This window comes from Talaromyces marneffei, chromosome 3 (assembly GCF_009556855.1).
Source record: "Talaromyces marneffei chromosome 3, complete sequence".
In the NCBI taxonomy this organism is placed as follows: Eukaryota; Fungi; Ascomycota; class Eurotiomycetes; order Eurotiales; family Trichocomaceae; genus Talaromyces; species Talaromyces marneffei.
In genome coordinates, this window is record NC_072350.1 from 1,299,985 (window position 1) to 1,318,841 (window position 18,857).

Below are 18,857 nucleotides of genomic sequence, written 5' to 3' on the forward strand. Positions count from 1 at the left end.
CTTAGAAAACATCGAGTAACAGACGAGATGTTCACGGCACCTGTATGATGCTCAAAAACAGACTGCTTTGATAATGTTCCTTGGTCTAGTACGCTCACAGACATCGCTGGCTGTTGTAGACAAAGCTTAAATAGAGCCTTTATAAGGTTGGAATGATTGTATCGAGCCCGAAAGAAAATCCGATTCTCCAAGTCGCCAAAACGTAGCCCATTCGATATAACGGCTGTTGACAGTATAAGCACTGGTCGTTGCTTAGAAAATTCGCCGTGAGTTTTTTTTGGCCAACCACCTTCTTCGCAAAGGTAGCACAAAAAATCTGCATATAACACTCCCTGATCCGAGAGCCGACACGTTTTGTTACTCAACAGGTCTTCATGCTTTGAGGGTTGCGCTGGCAGAAAGTCATCAGTCAGATACCACCGGACTACTGGCGTAGGTAGTGCTGTAAGAGCACTGCGTCACCTCTTGCGTCTGATGCATCCTAGCTGATTGCCTCAGCTTGGCTCAATTTGTCCTTATAGTCCAATTCATAGGCATAACATGCAAGGGAGCCTTCCCTCGGAATACGCACAGAGCCATACTATTGCGCTGTTGGCATAATATTTCACTTGAAACAGAATTCAGGGGGTGAGTTTCTGCCACACCAAATCCAATAATGGTTTTTCTCCCTCCTAGTAGATAGCAGTGCTCATCGGTAGTCGTCCTCGTGATCCGAATGGTTGTTGTTCATCCTGGCCATGGGGCTGTTCTTACCTTGGGCAGCCTGTAGTAGTAGGCCCTGTACACTGAAAGACTTGCCCAACAGATGTGTCAACTGCAGTGCTACGTCAGTTGTCGTGACTATTGATCAGAATATTGTGGCATAGACAGGAATTGTCAGCCAGGAAGGAAGACTTTGGACTTTGGGGGATGTGGTGGCCAGGTGGCCTTACCAATCAGGCCGCCATGTGACGTTGGGTTGTCACGCCGGTCGCTGGACTCGCCAAGTTAGTTTACGATGTAGTTAGGGCGGCGCAGCGGGCGGCGCAGGCTATTGAACCCGGCCCCGACGCCGATGCCTCCCGCATTTGCCGAAAACGAACGAAAGAGTCATTCATTCATGATGGCAAGGCCTCTTTTCTCTCCCTTCCCAAAACTCTGTCAACCTGACCTCCACAACCACACCCACACCCACACACTACACCACACATACAACCATCTCACTCCATTCTCTGCACTGAAGTTGCCAAAAGACGACTTTGGCCTATCCTAGCATACAGATTACCGTGCTAGGCCCGACGATTCGTTCCGCTTAGCGATACGAGTCACCAGATTGCGGGGATCTCTCGTCGACGATATTCCTAACATAACCCTTCTCGGGGTCGGAGTTTCGCACACCAACATAGTCGCAACGCCATATTTAGTCCATCGCTCTGAAGGAGTCCTTTCTGCTCGATTTATCTTCGAAATTCACCCTGTGACGCGTCGCCGCTTAGTCAAAGAACGCCGTTTTCGTTGCGCCTCACAAAGACACCACAAACACAAAGAGACATTTTCTCACTTATCCGAAGGACAGAACCCTGTGACTTATCCAAGACAACTTACAACACCCAGAACCTAAGCACGAATCAAAAAGGCACTGTAGCCGGATTCGTGGACATCGCTCATATCCTCTCGCTGTCTGTTTGCTGAAATCTTGAAAATTGCTATGTTTCTGAACTACTACAAGGCTGGCATCTTGCCGGTTGTTTAAGTCACTGTGCCTTCACATTTCCCACCATGGACTTCACACGTGCTATTTGTGGCTGGAGCCCCTCTATTTTTGATCCCACACGCAGTCAAATCGCAACACCATTCGAGCAAGCCACAGGTCCCAACAGACTTGTTCTCAACAACTTTGGCTTTGAAGACACTTATTCTACCGTCTTGTCACGACCTCACATTTGAAGCCGGGATCTTCTTCTTATAGACTTCGAATCAAGCGACAACCCATCAAAATGGAAGCCCTCCTGAAGAATCATCCTCCTTGGAACTCTCTTCCTACCACTTTCCCGCGATCGCAGACTGCTTCTTCTCTTCGCGACAGCTCATGCCCTTCCGACGATGTCTCTGACATATCTATGGGTACAATCAACACAGCCCTTACGAACATATCATCTACATTGCCCAATTTCGGCATCCCAATACCTCACACTCCTAAGCAGCATTTTAAGTTTCAAAACTCAGTCCATAATCTCAATGGCACGGACTTTGGTTACGAATCAGACGACTCTAGAGTAGAGGCTACCGAACATGTGGAGTTCAGCGAGCATGCCTTTCAATATCCAGAAGATTCTTTCCAAGGCGATGAAATTTTTGCATTTGAGGATTATTCCTACGACCACTTAGAGAGCGCAACTTCGCCATATGATCCCTGTGACACCGCCTCTGAATTTGATGAATTCGAAGATTTTGATGACATTGATGGAGCGCTTGATGGTTACGCCGACGATCTGCAATTCGATGATTCTCACATTGCATTTGAGAACTTTGTGCGCTTTGACGCAGATGTTTCATACATCGATGCTGTTGAGCTTCCCGATGAAGATGTCAACGAAGATACGGTAGAAGTTCCTCAGATGACACTACATGAGATGATGCTACTTGCCGACAGACACCGAGGGCTTGCTACTCATGAAAATCACGACGACAATGACGAAGATTATGTCAATGAAGAGACATCCATTGCAAATGTGATTATCGAACAGCTTGCGAAAGATTATCCTCGCGACATGCTGGAAGTTGATAGACAACTTTTTATCGCCTTCGTCAATGGTATCCATGGAGACACGAGGCGAAAATATCAGTCATGTCTTCATGATCGCGTACAAGGCTTCCGAGAAGGCCGCTTCTTGTCGCCTTTTTTCGAAGGAGAAACAGACTCGGCAGGTTGCTTTTTCCTCGACGAAGCACTCAAGCATGTCATTGGCATGTTTCGCCACATTGTCTTGCGCGAGGAGTTTGATGAGCTTGTTCGCCTCGCCCAGGCCTCACGAGCCCAGAAAGAAATGCCTACATGGTTGCAGATGCAGTCGTCCAGTTTCTTAGACAGAATCGAACGTCTTTTGTCAGAGCGCCTACTAGAGGGAATAGACAGCATCGGCAAAGATGAACTTGGCTTCTTTGCGGACGGTGTTGTGTACGCACTGGAACACCCGAAGATATACATGTACGACGGCACATCTATTCCGCCGCCTGACGAAGATACCTTGGCCAAGGTGCCTGAGGGAAATGAAGGGGTTGAGGAAAAGCAACCAGCAGAATTGGCAATGGTGTAAATCGTCACCTCGCAATCGACTCACCGCACAATATTTTCGAAAAACAGAAGGGGACGGTTTAGTGGCTGGCTCCGGTGACCAGCAAGAGGATATCCCACGACCAGTAAACACATATCAGGCATGCCTGTATGCGTCGGTCGGGGACGAACCTAAAAGTTACGACTATACATATGGCATGAAGCAAGTTTTCGATTATGTGTTTAGCAATCATTATTGACTTTGTCATCTCTTACATGCTAGCAATTCATACATTTTCAGATCTAAATCTCATTCGCATCATACCCGTACGGCGTAATCCGTACTTGGACGTAGCGGAGTAGTTTTATACCCAGGTACCCGAGTGACTATCTAGATATATCCGCGTTTGGTATCTACGTAGATTTTGCCCGGGAGAGTAAGAGGTAGACAAACCCTATCCTGTATCTCTTGTTCTTTGGATCTTTCAAAAAGGACTTGATGAACCGGTAGTTAGTCAGCTAACGACCTCGCTAACAGTCAGATTACCCATTTAACCGAACTTCGTAGTACGTACATACGCAGTATATCCATCAATAAAACCCCCTGATATAGACACCATGCCGAATAAGATATATCGCCGTTGAAGCATGTAACTATGTAACTACCTAGTACTGGAATGGTATTGAACGGGAGCCATCAATGCCTAGTGCATTTATGGTGAAACATGTTTGAGCCTATGCCTGCCTATACAGGTGTGACAGCTGTCAGGTTCATGCGCTTCATCTCAGTGAAGTTTGGTGGAGATTACATGGCAAATGTTATGGATCTCAAAATTTGAGTTTCTTGAAGAACTAGAATTCTAGAACTCTCTCCGCCTGTCAGTCTCCGGTAAGGAGGATTAAGCTCAGATCAAATTTCCCAATCCCATCAAGTAGAAATGAGAAATGTTCGCCTAGACGTTTCAAAGCAGGACGTAAACACTGATTAGATAGGGCTTTGCTCTCGGTGCCCTGCGGGGTTTGATGTTCAGTTTCACCTTTAACCGTCCGTTTGGACTCTTCGAGGCAAAGACAAGACAAGCGTGAAGAGTCGCTCGGGAAATTTTCTTGTGATCTTCCCCCCAAAAAAATATACCAGGCAAGGAACATCGGTTCCAAGGTTAAGGTTGATATAGAATTCGTGGAACGACCTTTGACGGTTCGGCCCTTATTTCACTTAGCTTAGGTTTGGTCACCATGACCGGTGTTTAGAATGCTTCAAGCAGGCGTGTTTCAAGGCACCTGGCTACATGTAACTATCGATGTACGGAGTATGGGCTTCCTGTTCTGCTCTACGTCGTGCACCGATGGAGAAAGAATTCATTGTTCTTGACTCGGGTCTTGAACTTAAACAAAGATACGTATTTGTCCCTCGGCTTTAGGGCAAGCCGAGTAACTCAGTCGAGTCAGACACGTGAACTTGGTCCACAGGGATATCAACATTCAATGGCTACATCGTACCTAACTACGCACTTCCGGCAACTTGATTGTGAGATGCTGCCCATCTCAACCCGCAATAGGGGTAGGTTTAGTCCCCACTATTTTGTATTTTGTACGAGGACTTGATGTTCTTTAAGCTTTCGCCACGATACGAAATTTGAGGATCTTGAGAGGCGTCTTGGGCTTCTAAAAGTATGAATTTGTAAGATTCGCCATAGTAGTTAGTTACTAGAGGCTAGTGCGTACTCCGTAGTGGCGAGTGTTTTGGGATCGGTTCGGATTCTTTTTCAAACGATTACTACAGAGTAGTTATCCACAGACTACGGCGGACGACAAGTTGGCCTTCCACGTGTACTCGCAGTCGATCCAGCGTATAGATCGATTAGTTATGTAGGTCTGCCGAACCCCGTATGATAATCTGCAGGTCAAGAGCTTCGGCTATCAAATTCGTCTCATCCCCAGCATGTGCTAGCCTGCGCGAATAATGCTATGTATTACATACTTATTAGTATGTAATAACTATGTAGTGGGATTGTGTTGCGCATCTTGCCCCTAGCCTCAAACGGACCGCTGTTTTACTACGTATTGTCTGATTATCTCATTATCTCATTATCTCGTTAACCTAACTTAGTTAACTAACTAACTATCTCGTTAGTGCAGGGGGACCCAATGTAGACAAACTCATTTTTCTGACTCGTTTGATCTGATACGTATGTTTCGGTGCATCCTGGGCAGAGCTACGTACAGAGTGGCTGCCGTTTTTCTCCGCCAAGGAGGTAATTTGTTTGCTGATCCGCAGCTGATGACATTCGTGGCATGATGTGCATAACAATGAACTGAGCTATGCTTGTCGTTGTGTGATGATCTTGCATAGTTGGCGCAGACATGGATATATATATATACTCCGTAGCCATTATGATCAGCCAGTACTAAATAGTCACCATGCATCACTAACTACAAACTAACTAACTAACTATGTAGTACGTAGCTAACTTATCTGTCGGTAAGACTAACAAACCGCAAGTCCAGCCAGTAACTACTTACTAGTGACTTACTCCATACGGAGACTTGGAGCACAGGACGGAAATCCAAATAATCCATCGATTCTGTACGTTTCCCCTTTCCGGCAATTTATGGGGCAGGACACTAAACAGATTAATTGGCTTTGGAAGCGGCCCACTAATCTCATCCAGGGACATATTCTATTGGCTATCGGCAAGTTCCCAAACTACACACGGCCCAAAGTGGCTAGGCGCACCGAGCTCGGATCCACCGTTCCAGAGTACGTCTAGTACGTGCTATGTACGGAGTAGGACGCGATCAGGCTTCCAGGATCCATCGCCAATTTCTACTGCCAACAGTGGCCAGCTCCTCCTTGCGTTACGGGTCACGGGTGTCGTCGTCTACGGAGCAATGCTTGTTATACTGTAAGCCCTGTTATAGATGGGTCTAGCGCGTGGGACCAAACCAGCGTGCCAAATTGCCGTGAAGATAGCATTTTTCGTCTCTAGCGGTCTACTCCGTACAGTCCGTACTCGTGCATCAGTCAAGCCTCAACTTTGCGTATGTCACATTGGCGAGAAGAAAAAAAAAGTGTCCAAAGTTTGAGCTTTTCTGGAGGAGCCTTTGGAAGACCCTGTTCCCATGTTTTGCTCTCCCTTTGTCTTTGCGGAGCTGTACGTAACGGGTTAGCACACTGACTCCATATAATCAATTCGATAGAATCTATGTGGGCCGATCAGTGGGACGGTCAAGACTTAAGCCGCCGCTTCAGTGGCTGGAAGCCTGGAAACCGTAAACTGTCTGTTGACTCTGTTCTCGACAATTGGATGAGCGAGTCCACCCCGTGCCACATTCATTCATCCGGTCAGGGACAGATATCTAATCATGAGTGGATTGTCCAATAGTAGAAATCAAAAGCAAGACAATTTGGGCGTAAAAAGCACTAATAGTCTAGTAACTAATTATTCCCGTACGACAGCGCACGGAAGCACAGTACCACGCCGCTTGCCGGACATGACTTACTGAAGCGGGCGGCCTCTTTCCCTAGCGTCCATCGTCTTTCTGCAGCTTAGCCACCACACTCTATCCATTCTCCTGAACCGCACGAGGCTTCCACCCTTTTTCTTTTTTTTTTCACTACGGGCTCTGACTAACTATCCAGTGTCCTATCGACATATCGGCATATTGGCATCTTTAATATTTTTTGTCCGTTCTGTTATATCTTATATATACCGTTCGCTCTTTTTTATTTACAAGTATACCAATTTCAGGATGCTGGCAAGGCTGTGTGCTTGAAGGTATGTACCTAGTTGAATACACCGATATTCCTGTTCTCCAGCACTCGGAAACCCGAGCGTACTGAATTGGCCATCATTGCGCCGATTTAGCATTGACTCACTCAGTCTTTCTTCTGTACTCGATTTACCTACAATTCAAACATGAGACTGACCTTTGACTCAACCAGTCCAGAATTTTATTGAGTGGGACGATGACCACTCAGTGTCCCTTCGTTTTCTGATTATCCGTCCTTCTATCTATATACCCGACTTGCCTTCATTCGTTTAATATCACATTTTCACGACTGAATTTTATTCTTCACCATGCGGAGCCCTCAAGAATACGGGGACATGAGCCCCCTGACACGCTCACGGAGTGTGAGCATATCCAGCGATGTCTCACCAAAGTCTATATTGTCTTCTCCACCACTGGTCGATCCTAGCCCAGCCTTCATTGCTGCCTCATCTGCCTCTCAGATTGTTAGCGTCGATATGGAACAAAATGAAGTCATCCCCTACGACGGAGAAGAAGGATGCATTAATTCCAACAGTCTTGCGCTTTTGAATGGGTTTCTCGACTACTTGCTGTTCAGCTTTCTGGCCTCGGCCAAATCAACCCAATTGAGCGCACTCCGTCCCGCCATTGCCGACGTATTAAAGCCACGATTAGCGAAAGAGGTGGTAGCCGCTGCGGACGAAGAGCTAGGTGAATACATGGGTGATGGCGAAGAAGACGAGCTGCAAGAATTCCGAGGCGGTCGTGCACCACACGGCGAATTCGATCTGGTCCGAGCGTGGAAATTAGCTCGTTTGAGATGTATGGTGTATACCCGATTAGGTGATTTGGAAGAGGAGGAAGAAGATGAATATATCGCCAGGGAAGGCTTGGATGAAACAGGCGGCGCACCACGACGGTTCTCTGGTCATGCCGGAAATATCACACCAGCTGCTGCCATTTTCTTGACATCAATCATTGAGTATTTGGGAGAGCATGCGCTGGTTATTGCGGCTGAAAACGCCCGCAACAGGGTGTTCGCAGCGGCAAGACTTGCTTCTAAATTAGCAAACGCCGAGATGAACAGCCAGAAAACGATGGTCGAGGAGAGTGATATGGAGAAATTGGCTCTAAACACCACGTTGGGTCGGCTGTGGAGAACTTGGAAAAAGGGCATCCGCACGCCAACATTGTCGAGATCCTTTTCTAGAGAGTCTTTCATCAGACGAAGCACTACCCCGAGTAGCAAAAATGTCCTTGCTAACTTGGAGGATATCTATGGCCGGGATTCGAGACTGGAGGATCCCGTGGAAGAGGAAGAAAGCCGGCCCAAATCGGTTGATCCAGCAAACATCGCATTGCCTATGAATGGCAAGGACATTGACGAAATCGAGGTACCTGGACTGTGGGTAGATGTAGAGGAAGCCGAAACCATGCAAGCTGCTATTGCTCAGAAAATGCGCCCGCGAAGTCTGCTAGTCTCTCGCTCTGGGTTAATAACACCTACTTCTCCACACAGCTCTGCTGGGACATGGCCAGCCACCAACTCACCCAAACACAACCGTTCACAGTCTGTTCCTGTTCAAGTCGAAATTTTCAAACAGAGCGACCGTTCGCTGCCGCGTGAATCGCCACCGTTAGAAACAGTGGCCGAGCAGGAGGTGACTGAGCCAGTTGTAACCACGGAGCCTGCTCCCAAAGATAAGGACGTAACAAGTTCAAGTCCAAAGGAGGAGGAGGAGGACTTTACACGAGACAAGTCAGAACCCCTTGCTAGCGTCCAGCACACGGCTAGCATTGACGATACTACTCAATCCGATCAAGATCGTCGTGCTTCGGGAGATGAGGTTGTTGAAGGGCAAGGAACTTATCAGAGACCTAAACTCAACAGTTTTTCAATGCAAAGACCAAAAAGAAAACAATCTAAAGACACGGCGAAAAAAGAGGACTCCGGCACTTGTGTGGTTGAAGATCGATCTATCTCCACAGACTATCGTGACGATCATGAGCCATCGATGCAAGGGGGTGAAATCGGTCCTGACGTTAAATCCGCTCCGACACAGCAAAATGGTACCCATATGAATGGTGTGTCGTCTTATGAACAGAAAATTCAACCCACCCCACACGCCATAGCGCCTACTTCTTATCCACGTCAACTCGAATCAGACAAACAGGCAATTCTCGAAGAAAATATTAATCCTCCACACCACTCCCCCAACGCAAGTCGATACGCATCTTCCTTGTATACAGAGAGCATCGGAGCTCCTCACTCCACCTCGGACGATAGCGAGGGAAGTGTTTATCGATCAATACCTTCTCGCGCTGCATCGCACGCGGCTTCGATCCGGAGTCAACCACGTCAGGACGATCAATTTACCGGTCGTGAGCGGGCTACAGTTCAACGTGTATATGTACCATCTACCACGTCGCAAGCTTCCATCAAATCTCGTCGGTCTACGAGCATCAGCGAGAAGCGGCCTCTTACATCTGGTTCGGGGGCATCGAACGTGTCCAACAAGTTGAAGGTTCTTATCGGCCGTCATCCTGCGGAAACCGACGTGCCCTTGCCTGCTCCACCTCGCAGGTCTTCTGATGCCAGTAGATTTGCTGTTAATGAGGATGTGGATGAAGCTGCTCTAGACGAGCTTATCAAAAGTGACGAGACGATACGATTCACATTGACTCCCCGTACTATGCGAGAGATAGAAGTAAGCACTAATTTGTTGCGACTGAATTGATTTGATGACTGACAATTTGAGCAGTTGCCTGGATCTCCTCGTTGGAATACCGCCCGCAACGACGTCCACAAGGACCGTACTGATACATCTGACCTGGCCACTTTCTTTAGGACGACCGCTCCACCCGGACAGCCATCTTCATCGGCCCGTTTCACGGCAGAACGAGAGCCTCCAGTACCTCCCGCAAAACGCAATCCTCCATCATTGGCAGAGACTTCAAGATCTCATTCAGCAATTGACGCGGTTTCTGAAAGGTCGAGCCCTACAAGCTTACATTCGACAGCTAGTCCCGTCAGTCGAACCTCAAGTCGGGCCAAAGTAGCTATGCAGCAAGCTCGTGAAGCCCGAGTGGGTGGTGATTCTGTCCGGGATTTCGCCCAGTTTATTCGTGCAACTGGTCCCCGACCAGATATGGCCCCTAATGGTCATGTTCGAGATGGTTCGGACTCGGTGATCAGTTCATCCAGACCTGCCACAGCCCAGTCTATGTCATCGCGGACAACAGCTAAGCCCAGGAATTCGGTCAACTCGCTCAAGAAAAAGGGACCGCGACTTCAAGCTCGTGAACCAGCTGGCCACAATAGCAGCGAAACCTCGGATTTGATTGATTTTATTAGAGAAGGCCCTCCAGGCGCATCTAGTCATCGCATTCCGCGTACGGTGGCCCCGTTCAGGAATACCATGGATTCAGAAGATCTTGCAATGATTGAAGCAGCCCGTGATAACGACGATACCAGAGTAACACCGTCTCTTGCAAGTACCGGTGCCGAATCAATATCTAGTTCTCGTGCCCCCCTTATTTCAAAACCCGGTCCCTCCGATGCGCCGCCTATCCCAAGACGAAAGCGTCGTGGCCCACGAGATCCGTACGCCATTGACGTTTCTGATGAGGAAGACGAGGAAGAATTCTCGGAACCTATTGTAGTGTCGAAGCCACCACGAGCGGAAGAAAGTTTGTTGGACTTTTTGAACTCCGTTCCACCACCCGTCGCCCACAAGGCTCCCGAACCGTTCATTCTTACTTCGTATCCAGTGCCTCCTAAGTCTTCTTCTGGACCGAGCATCTCCAGCATGACGAATCGGTTCAGACGAAATACTGCCTCCGATAAGAGCCCCACGACAAAGAAATCAATGCCCTCGATGCGGTCGCCCAAGACAGTCACCAAGCCACAAATAGGCTCACCAATGACACAATCGAATGGGTTTTCTACAAACAACTCTGGCTACTCAGCCCAACTCAGTCGCGAGCGGGGACTTGCATCGCAACCCTCGATGCCTTCTCTATCTCGGCCCTCGCGGCAAACCGAGACGAGTGCTCTTGCAGACTTTCTCAAGAATACCGGTCCGCCCGAGCCTATCTCCCGTCCTTCTACAATCATGTCAGAAGATAGAAAAGATTCGACCTTTTCCAAGTTTTTCCGCCGCAAGAGGCTGGAGACTTAGAGCGACTCACCCTACACCTATCTAATCCTCTCTTTTTGCGATTCAAACCTTTTATTCGATGAGCGATACAGCGCTGCAGGTCTATTTGGACTAGTATATCTTGACAATCTTTGTTTTGCCGCTTTTCTTTTTCATACCGCTGCTCTTTGCGTTGCAATTCTATGTTTCTCTTGGATGATACCTTGTTTCCTTCAAATTTTGTCAACAAATCTTTCGCTCGATTTCTTACTCTCTTCTCTTCTCTCCCTCCTTTCAGAGCTCACACATCTATCAGCCAAGGGTATCTTACATTATCTCCCTGCTTTTGTATTCAGGATTATTCTCGGGGCTTGCCTCTTTCGGCCTTTTGCGGCCTTTAGTTTGGAGCTGTTACATCATGATGTATGTATATTGGAGATGATATTCAACGATAATAACGAGTATTTATATCTATTGTGTCTTTCGTCCCATATAGCGATCAATGAATCGATACAGAGTAGTTGCTAAATCCTCTAATATTGAGGGTTAGGGTACCGGAACAAGGATAATCCGAGAGATCACCTTTGCCAAGCGCAAGCCCCCTTTACTTAGACTATTTCGGTAGCATGTTAGTTTGATGTTTAGCTGGCTTCAATCCTGACCACCAACAACCCAATCCTACACCACAATGATGGCATTCAGTCTCAAGACCTTCATTGGTCTTTTGTTTTTATTCGGATTGAGTTCCGCGCTCAAATTCGATTTGACCGCTACCACGACAAAGAGTGAGCGATGTATTCGCAATTTCGTGTCGAGAGGGCAGCTCGTTGTCGTCACGGCGATTGTGTCGGGGACGAAGGGGGATGGACAGCTTGTTAATATGCACGTATGTATACATGCCCTAATTGCGCTTCGATTTTATTTTTGGGATGGGGATGAGCTAATCGTTTTTGGTGGTGTTGACAGATCAAAGATGCCATGGGCAATGATTACGGTCGTCCCAAGGATATTGTCGGCGAGACTCGTCAGGCTTTCACATCGCCTGCGGACACGGCTTTTGATGTTTGCTTTGAGAATACTGTGACCAACGCCCGCCGTACGCTGTTTCCTTCTCCTTCCTGTAGACCTCGGAAATTCATATGTTTGCTAACTTGATAAATACACAGACATGCGAGGCCCCCTCAGCCGCGAAATTGAACTCGATATCGAAATCGGCGCCGACGCCCGCGACTGGTCCAGCATCCAGGCCCAAGAAAAACTGAAACCCGTCGAAACCGATCTGCGCCGTATTGAAGAGATAGTCGGCGAAATTGTGAATGAGATGGAGTACCTGCGTCATCGCGAGCAGAAGCTGCGTGACACGAATGAGTCGACGAATGAGCGAGTGAAATGGTTCGCTTTTGGCACCATGGGCATGTTGATGGGGTTGGGTGCCTGGCAGATTATTTATTTGAGGGCTTATTTCAGGTTTGTCCCCCCGCCCTTGTTAAGCTCTAGGGTGAAGAGGTAGGAGTATGGGAAGTACTGACGATTGAATAGATCGAAGCATCTCATCTGATAGGAAAATAGCGGGAGTTTTGAGTTGGAGCGATGTCTTCTAATGAAAAATGTATTTTTTTTTACGATATACTACTCGCGAGCATTTTGCATGCATTCATCCATTATGTGATATTAGGTATTTCTTTTCGACTTGGGACGAATGAACTTGGAACGAATGGATTGAGCAAAACGACTTTTCTTTTTGGTTTTTTAAAAGCTTTCATGCAACATTGAATAAAACGGGCAATTGTGATGGACTATATAACAGTTCTGATACATTAAGTCAACAAGCTCAGCGGAAAATCCTAAAAATGTGCGCAAAATCACCTATACCATGGAATCAACATCTGGACAATGTGGAAACAAGAAAAAAATAAAACTAAAAATAAACAATCATCGAGTCTTGCGCCATTCAACATATCTCTCCGACCCCTGATGTCCAGACCAATACATCATCTCAAACTGACGCTTCGTTGACCGCCTGGGCAACTTCATCGGCCATTTCCCAATAATAGTATGTCTCGACTTCATCTCCACCCCAAACGCCTTCCCAAGCTCCTCGAATTTGAAAGCTTCCATATACCTTTTGAAAGCAGGATCATTATTCAACAAAAGATCATGCGCGTTACCAAAGTTGAGAACTTCGGCGCTGTACCTATTCCTGGAAGAAGCCACTGCAGGATTAAGTGGAAGGAATTGTTGCAGTGTCTCGAATGATTTGGCCATGTTCTCCTGCTGTTCCTTGAGGTTTGACTCTTCGTGAGAGGCGTTGAGGAAGAGGGTGATCAATGTCGCTTCTGGGTTTTGGGCTGGATGTTTGAGGAGGGGGCCGTAGAGGCCGATTGTATGTATAGGGCCTAGGTATGCTCGGTCGGCGATGTTGGCGAGCTAGATGAATACCATTAGGGCTTGCCATACTTCGAATTAAGAATATTTAGGGGATCCATACCTCAATACGATCATATAACCTCTCCTCGTCAAGTTCCTCGATTCGGTTGGGTAGGTCCAACGCATCCATACAAAAGAAAGAAACATTCAACTTCAGATTACAGACTCTCTCGCAGAACTTTACCAGATACTTCCGAACATGGAGATACAGAAGCCCGTATAGGTCGGCTTTGGCTAGATGAGGCTCCTGCAACACCTCGTCGAGCTTCCATCCATGAAGGGGGTCTGCAGAATCCGGCATTGGCCATAACGTCCGATCATGGAAGAAGATTCTTGTTTCGATATTCTTAGCACAAAGCCTTAGAAGCAGAAGGATAGGGACTTACGGATTCGGTACTTTGAAATCACCGGATGATGCGCCAAACGGTAAAAGTATCCCGTCTGCCCGAAACTTGGCTTTTGCAACGCGCCATGAAGGGGGTAGAGCAAACATCGCTCTGTCTCTGTAGTCTTGTCGACTGGGGCCTAGGGTCACTGATTTCCGTAAACGAGTCGCATCCTCAAAAGAAATAGTGTGATTTCCTTGGCAATAAGCAAGCAGGAGGTCCCATGTTTTCCTATCAAGCTCGGCACTTAGCTTGGTGCTATGATATGTCCATGTCGCACCTAATGTTCCCTTGGCCAAAACGTTCTGGATTATTGGAAGGATGGTATCCTTGATTGATTGAGTGATTGATTCAGTCAGGAATGCAGAGTACCAAACATGCAGGATCATGTCGCTGGCAGTTTCAACAGGGAAATTGAGTGCAATCAGGATTATCAAAAGGTTCCTGGCCACCACCGTTTCGTCTCTATCATTGATATCAACGTGGATATGTCCCTGGTATTCATCGGGAAGGCAAGTGATGGTTTTGATGAAGTTTCTGGGATCTCCAGAGGCTATAACTCGTCAGCAACGAGGAAGTTATGCTTAGGTCGGTAGGAGGACGTACCTGCCAGAAGCAAATGAAGGTCTTGAGTTGTGTTGCTCCCTTCATTATCCGCCAACTGAAGCAAGTCGATTGCAGGCATATTCCCCCATAAATATCTCTTCCCACCATGCGAGGTCACCGGTGTAGGGCCGTTGTCGTTAGAAGAATCTATGAAAGCAGGCCTACGCTGCTCAAGTTCCCAAGCTGGTTTCCATGAGGGTTTGCGGAGAGGGCTTTTGCAGCCTAGTTTGTGGATGGTCCAGTGAGATATCTGGCATTCTTTGCTGCAGTACTGTGTTGTGTGTCATTTTTTTTTTTTCAGTACGATCCCTTCAGCAATAGCAATGAAGTGAATAGGTGATGTAGCTTACCACTATCAAATTGCAACCAGAACAGAATTTAGTTCCCTTCTCGGAGCATGCGGTTTGCGCATCTCCTTGTCCTTGATTGGCACATAGGAAAGGATTCATCTTGGCTGTAGGTTTTGAAGACACCAAATCCTCGACGACGAAGAGTTGGAAATATTGTTGTATTTGTAGTAGGAAAGGCTGCAAGGCTATGCTAGCTACATTGCAGTCGGTGTTGCTGGACAAATGACAGACAACATCCCGTCAACAAGGATTTATTCTAGTCTTTACGTTGAGAAAAGATCGGCCAATGGTTGATTTCGCCAACTACTCAAAATGAAAGACGAGGCTCTACTAGATAATTCGACAGGGAGGGTGTTCTCCCACACCCTCGCTGTGCCACATTGAGCCTCGGGGTATTTTGACGTGGCACCAGTGACAGGGTTAGAGAGCCTTGTGAGGAGCGCATTTTGGAATTTTCTCATACTAGCGAGCAATATCTCTTGATATTTCCGAATTCACCGCAGTTAAGGTACCTAAATTGGAGACAGACACATATCATAGTACGTAGCCACACACTTGGCTATCGAGGCATCTTCGCCTTTGGCGAGGAAGCCCATGGGCTGGCTATTGATACTTAATGTTAATTTGGGAATTCGCAACGGTTGGGTTATCATATTCTCTATTCTTGGCCGTTCAATGCCAGTTTAAAAAATCTCAATGTCTGACTATAACTATACCAAGACATAGTTAATATGTCAGTAGTATCCAAATATTCACAATATCATTTTCAATGGCGTATGTGCATACGAATCGCCTAATCATTTGCCGACATTTCTCTCTTCATAAGCAGCATCTCCACGAACCACATCTTCATCCTCAACGACAGCGATTTCCGACACAGTCCCCGTCTCAACCGGAGCCCCATATTTTCCAAATTTCCAAATCGGGACTCCATCTTGAAACATTTGGTTAATTTCTTCGAGTGTCCGCCCTTTCATCTCGGGGACACAGAAATATGCAAAGAGAAACGAGGCAACAGCCAGACTGCCGAATATAAACCCTACTTTCGACCCGAGATTCGCATATGGTTCGTTGAGGAGATAAGGTGTGCTGAAAGAAAATGCAAAGTTTGTAGCAACATTCACAAACGATGCAACTCGTTGGGTCTTGTCGCGTAGCCTGGACGCTGGCAGCTCAGTCGTAACGATATAGTTTAGCGGATCCCAGCTAAAGCATAGACTAGCTGAAGAGAGCGCTGTCAAGGCGATGATACTATATTTTTGGCTGGATGTTGGATGGTGGTAAAGCCCGATGCCAGCCATGGAGAATAGCCATACTATCTGTAGGGCTGAACCGATCAGCAGGATAGGTCGTCGTCCTACCTTGTCAGTTATAGTTATAGACAAGACACAACAGAATGTGTTGATGCAGGAACTCATGATCGAATAGTCGAACGGGTTCAGTGAGTTGAGTGACTGCACAAACAGGGTGCCGTAAGCGGCTGTGAATGGCGAGCCTGTAGCTTGAATGAAGAAGTTCATTCCCATAGCGATCAAGGTTCGTTTCAGATTACTACCGCGAAAAAGGTCGCTATACGTTCCCTGGTTCTGTTCCTCCAGCAAAGACTTTTTCAGCAAGCGGAGTTCTTGCCTTGGATCGTAACCCGACTCGCGATTTCCAGAAGTGCGAAGAAGGCGTAAGGACTCGAGCGCATCCTTCTCACGACCTTGCAAAAGCAGCCACCGCGGGGACTCTGGAATAAACCAAACACAAACTGCGACGACAGAAGGGATGATATAAAACAACATCTGTGGTATTCTCCAAGCAGCATTCGTGGTCATTTCAGAGGTCCCTCGGCAAACGCTATTGATGATGATTCCGCCGAGAAGTAAACTCGTCTGATACGTTCCCACAGTGAATCCTCGAATAGGCGCGGGTACGACCTCGGCCTGGAACGGTGGGCATGTAGAAAGCTCCATGCCGATGTACGCATAATTGAGTATGCGACCTGCCAGAACTTGCTCGATCTTGCGGGATGTCACCAACACTGTGGCCGACATGGTAGCCCATACGCACATGCAGAACATAGACATACGACGACCATACCGCGCGCTGATGATACTGCCTATATATAACCCTGTGGCGACTATCAATATCACTGTATCGCGAAAGAACGCTGGGGTAGGACGGGTAGGGTGTGCGCACCGAAAGCAAAGCCAATAAAGTTCAAACTATTCAGTAAAGAAGTCCAGTAAGTAGGAATAGCATAAGAGTTCGTCTTAGGGTTATAAACCCCAAATTGATGTTTGTAGGTCGCCATGGCCTGGCTGGTCGCAAGCCCCTGATTATCGAAGCCATAGTTGAGACTTGAGAGCGCAATCAGGCTCACGGTCGCTGCTAGCCGGGGGGTAAAATGCGACAGGATGCGATTCCTTTTGACGAAAGTAGGAAGAGCCATGGTGAAATCACAGTGTCTAGACGGCTACTTAACTGAGATGACGCGGATCCGGAAGCAACGCAGGAATGTCGAATATGTCGATTGAGCTCGGATGCTCCTCACGGCCGGACTCATTCTTGTTGGCTAGGGGAAGAAGATTTCCAAGACATCATCAGCTCGTAGCTCTGTCGGAGCGACGAATCGCGTGCGCTTCACGTGAGAACTGTGACGGTCGATTTCACCGCAACATCAGCTCGCCGCACAGACGGATTGGCGCAGGGGAGCCGATACCAATAAGCGGACGTGATGGTATTGTCAGGGTCAAGGAAGAGAAACGAATCAACAACACAAAGAGCAGTCTCGTCCTTCTTGTTGATTTATTCCTCAGACTTTCAAAAGCCAGGAGAAATTCTTCTCCCGCGGCTGCCTGAACGGTGGCTGTGGTCCTGATTGGCTGTCCCGTCTGAAGATCCCCTTAAGCTTTGGCCCATACTGTTGCTCTTTTTGCCTCTTATCCCCTCCTCTCGTGAAGAACCACTGCTCCAGGCTTCACCTATCACTGGCCACATCTGCTCATTACTTCTTCCATCTTGCTTGACGTCCTCAGACTCTCTCAATTGAGGTCGGAATGCTCAAAGAAACGACACATTCTTGGACCTCGTGGCGAAACGGGCGCCCCACTTGCGAAAAACCTCAGGATGGGAATCTCCAGCCTTCTCATGAGGATTAGAGTCTCTGAACCAGAGCATTATCGAGCACCCTACGTTGGGCGGTGGTTGGCACTGGCATTATTGACCTGCCAGACAAGTCCTCCTCCATGGTGAGTGAGTAAAGTTTCAATATAGGCTTCCATGAGACAGATCCACCCTCTCGGCAACTCCTCGGGCGATATCCTGCGATAGTTTTTTCAACACATCGTTTCACTACATCTCGCGCGACGACGACGTTTCACCCATGCATTCCCCATACTTGCCGTTTGAGAGCCGAATCCATGGTATAACCTTTGTTTTGTCTGCGATTTGGGTGATGCATGCAATTGGAACGAGTGCCTCGTTTTAATGCTCATGGTGCATTTGGAAGAGCTGGAAGACGTCTGCCTTTTCAAAACATGTATGAACCTGTCCCGGCGTTTATATGCAATGCATTGGTCGTACCAAACGCAAGGACGTGATCACCTCTGAGAAAGGGCGAGAAAGTCGACTGGTAGGGTACCACAGGGTTATATATGATGGGTCACATGTGATAAGGCTGCCAGTTTGAACGTGCCTCTAAGATAAAAATCAAACCCTGACGAATTGGGAATAGACACCGTCTAAACCGGATGCCCACTAACTTATCTGATTCGGAGAATTAATACAGCCCATGACTCGATCAGGCATTTCTTGGGGGTGTGGTTTAGGTTATGTGGACGAGTTCTCAATAGTAAATCAATAGTCCCGGTGTAATTCAACCAATGCAGCCAATCAACGCATGACTGATCAATCAGGATCTACCACATACGTAGAGTCTAGAGTTTCATAGCGAACT

At 47.4% G+C, this 18,857-nt stretch overlaps 5 protein-coding genes across 5 annotated transcripts; 3 read left to right on the forward strand and 2 right to left on the reverse strand.

The window, feature by feature from the left end:
• Positions 1 to 1,976: 1,976 nt before the first annotated feature.
• EYB26_004214 (uncharacterized protein) lies at positions 1,977 to 3,296 on the forward strand (the record flags this gene model as incomplete). The annotated part of the gene is made up of 1 exon (XM_054263508.1): positions 1,977 to 3,296. The coding sequence occupies one exon, from the start codon at positions 1,977 to 1,979 to the stop codon at positions 3,294 to 3,296; it is 1,320 nt and encodes a 439-aa protein (XP_054119483.1).
• A 4,039-nt stretch (positions 3,297 to 7,335) lies between these two features.
• Positions 7,336 to 11,187, forward strand: EYB26_004215 (uncharacterized protein; the record flags this gene model as incomplete). The annotated part of the gene is made up of 2 exons (XM_054263509.1): positions 7,336 to 9,714; positions 9,769 to 11,187. The coding sequence occupies 2 exons, from the start codon at positions 7,336 to 7,338 to the stop codon at positions 11,185 to 11,187; spliced, it is 3,798 nt and encodes a 1,265-aa protein (XP_054119484.1).
• A 646-nt stretch (positions 11,188 to 11,833) lies between these two features.
• On the forward strand, positions 11,834 to 12,703 carry EYB26_004216 (uncharacterized protein; the record flags this gene model as incomplete). Its single annotated transcript, XM_054263510.1, has 4 exons — positions 11,834 to 12,031; positions 12,112 to 12,241; positions 12,312 to 12,612; positions 12,685 to 12,703. 4 exons carry the CDS (start codon positions 11,834 to 11,836, stop codon positions 12,701 to 12,703), a joined length of 648 nt encoding a protein of 215 aa, XP_054119485.1.
• Positions 12,704 to 13,077: 374 nt separating this feature from the next.
• EYB26_004217 (uncharacterized protein) lies at positions 13,078 to 15,013 on the reverse strand (the record flags this gene model as incomplete). Its single annotated transcript, XM_054263511.1, has 5 exons — positions 13,078 to 13,572; positions 13,634 to 13,904; positions 13,959 to 14,511; positions 14,565 to 14,835; positions 14,915 to 15,013. 5 exons carry the CDS (start codon positions 15,011 to 15,013, stop codon positions 13,078 to 13,080), a joined length of 1,689 nt encoding a protein of 562 aa, XP_054119486.1.
• A 698-nt stretch (positions 15,014 to 15,711) lies between these two features.
• Positions 15,712 to 17,351, reverse strand: EYB26_004218 (uncharacterized protein; the record flags this gene model as incomplete). The annotated part of the gene is made up of 2 exons (XM_054263512.1): positions 15,712 to 17,030; positions 17,099 to 17,351. 2 exons carry the CDS (start codon positions 17,349 to 17,351, stop codon positions 15,712 to 15,714), a joined length of 1,572 nt encoding a protein of 523 aa, XP_054119487.1.
• Between the last annotated feature and the right edge of the window lie 1,506 nt (positions 17,352 to 18,857).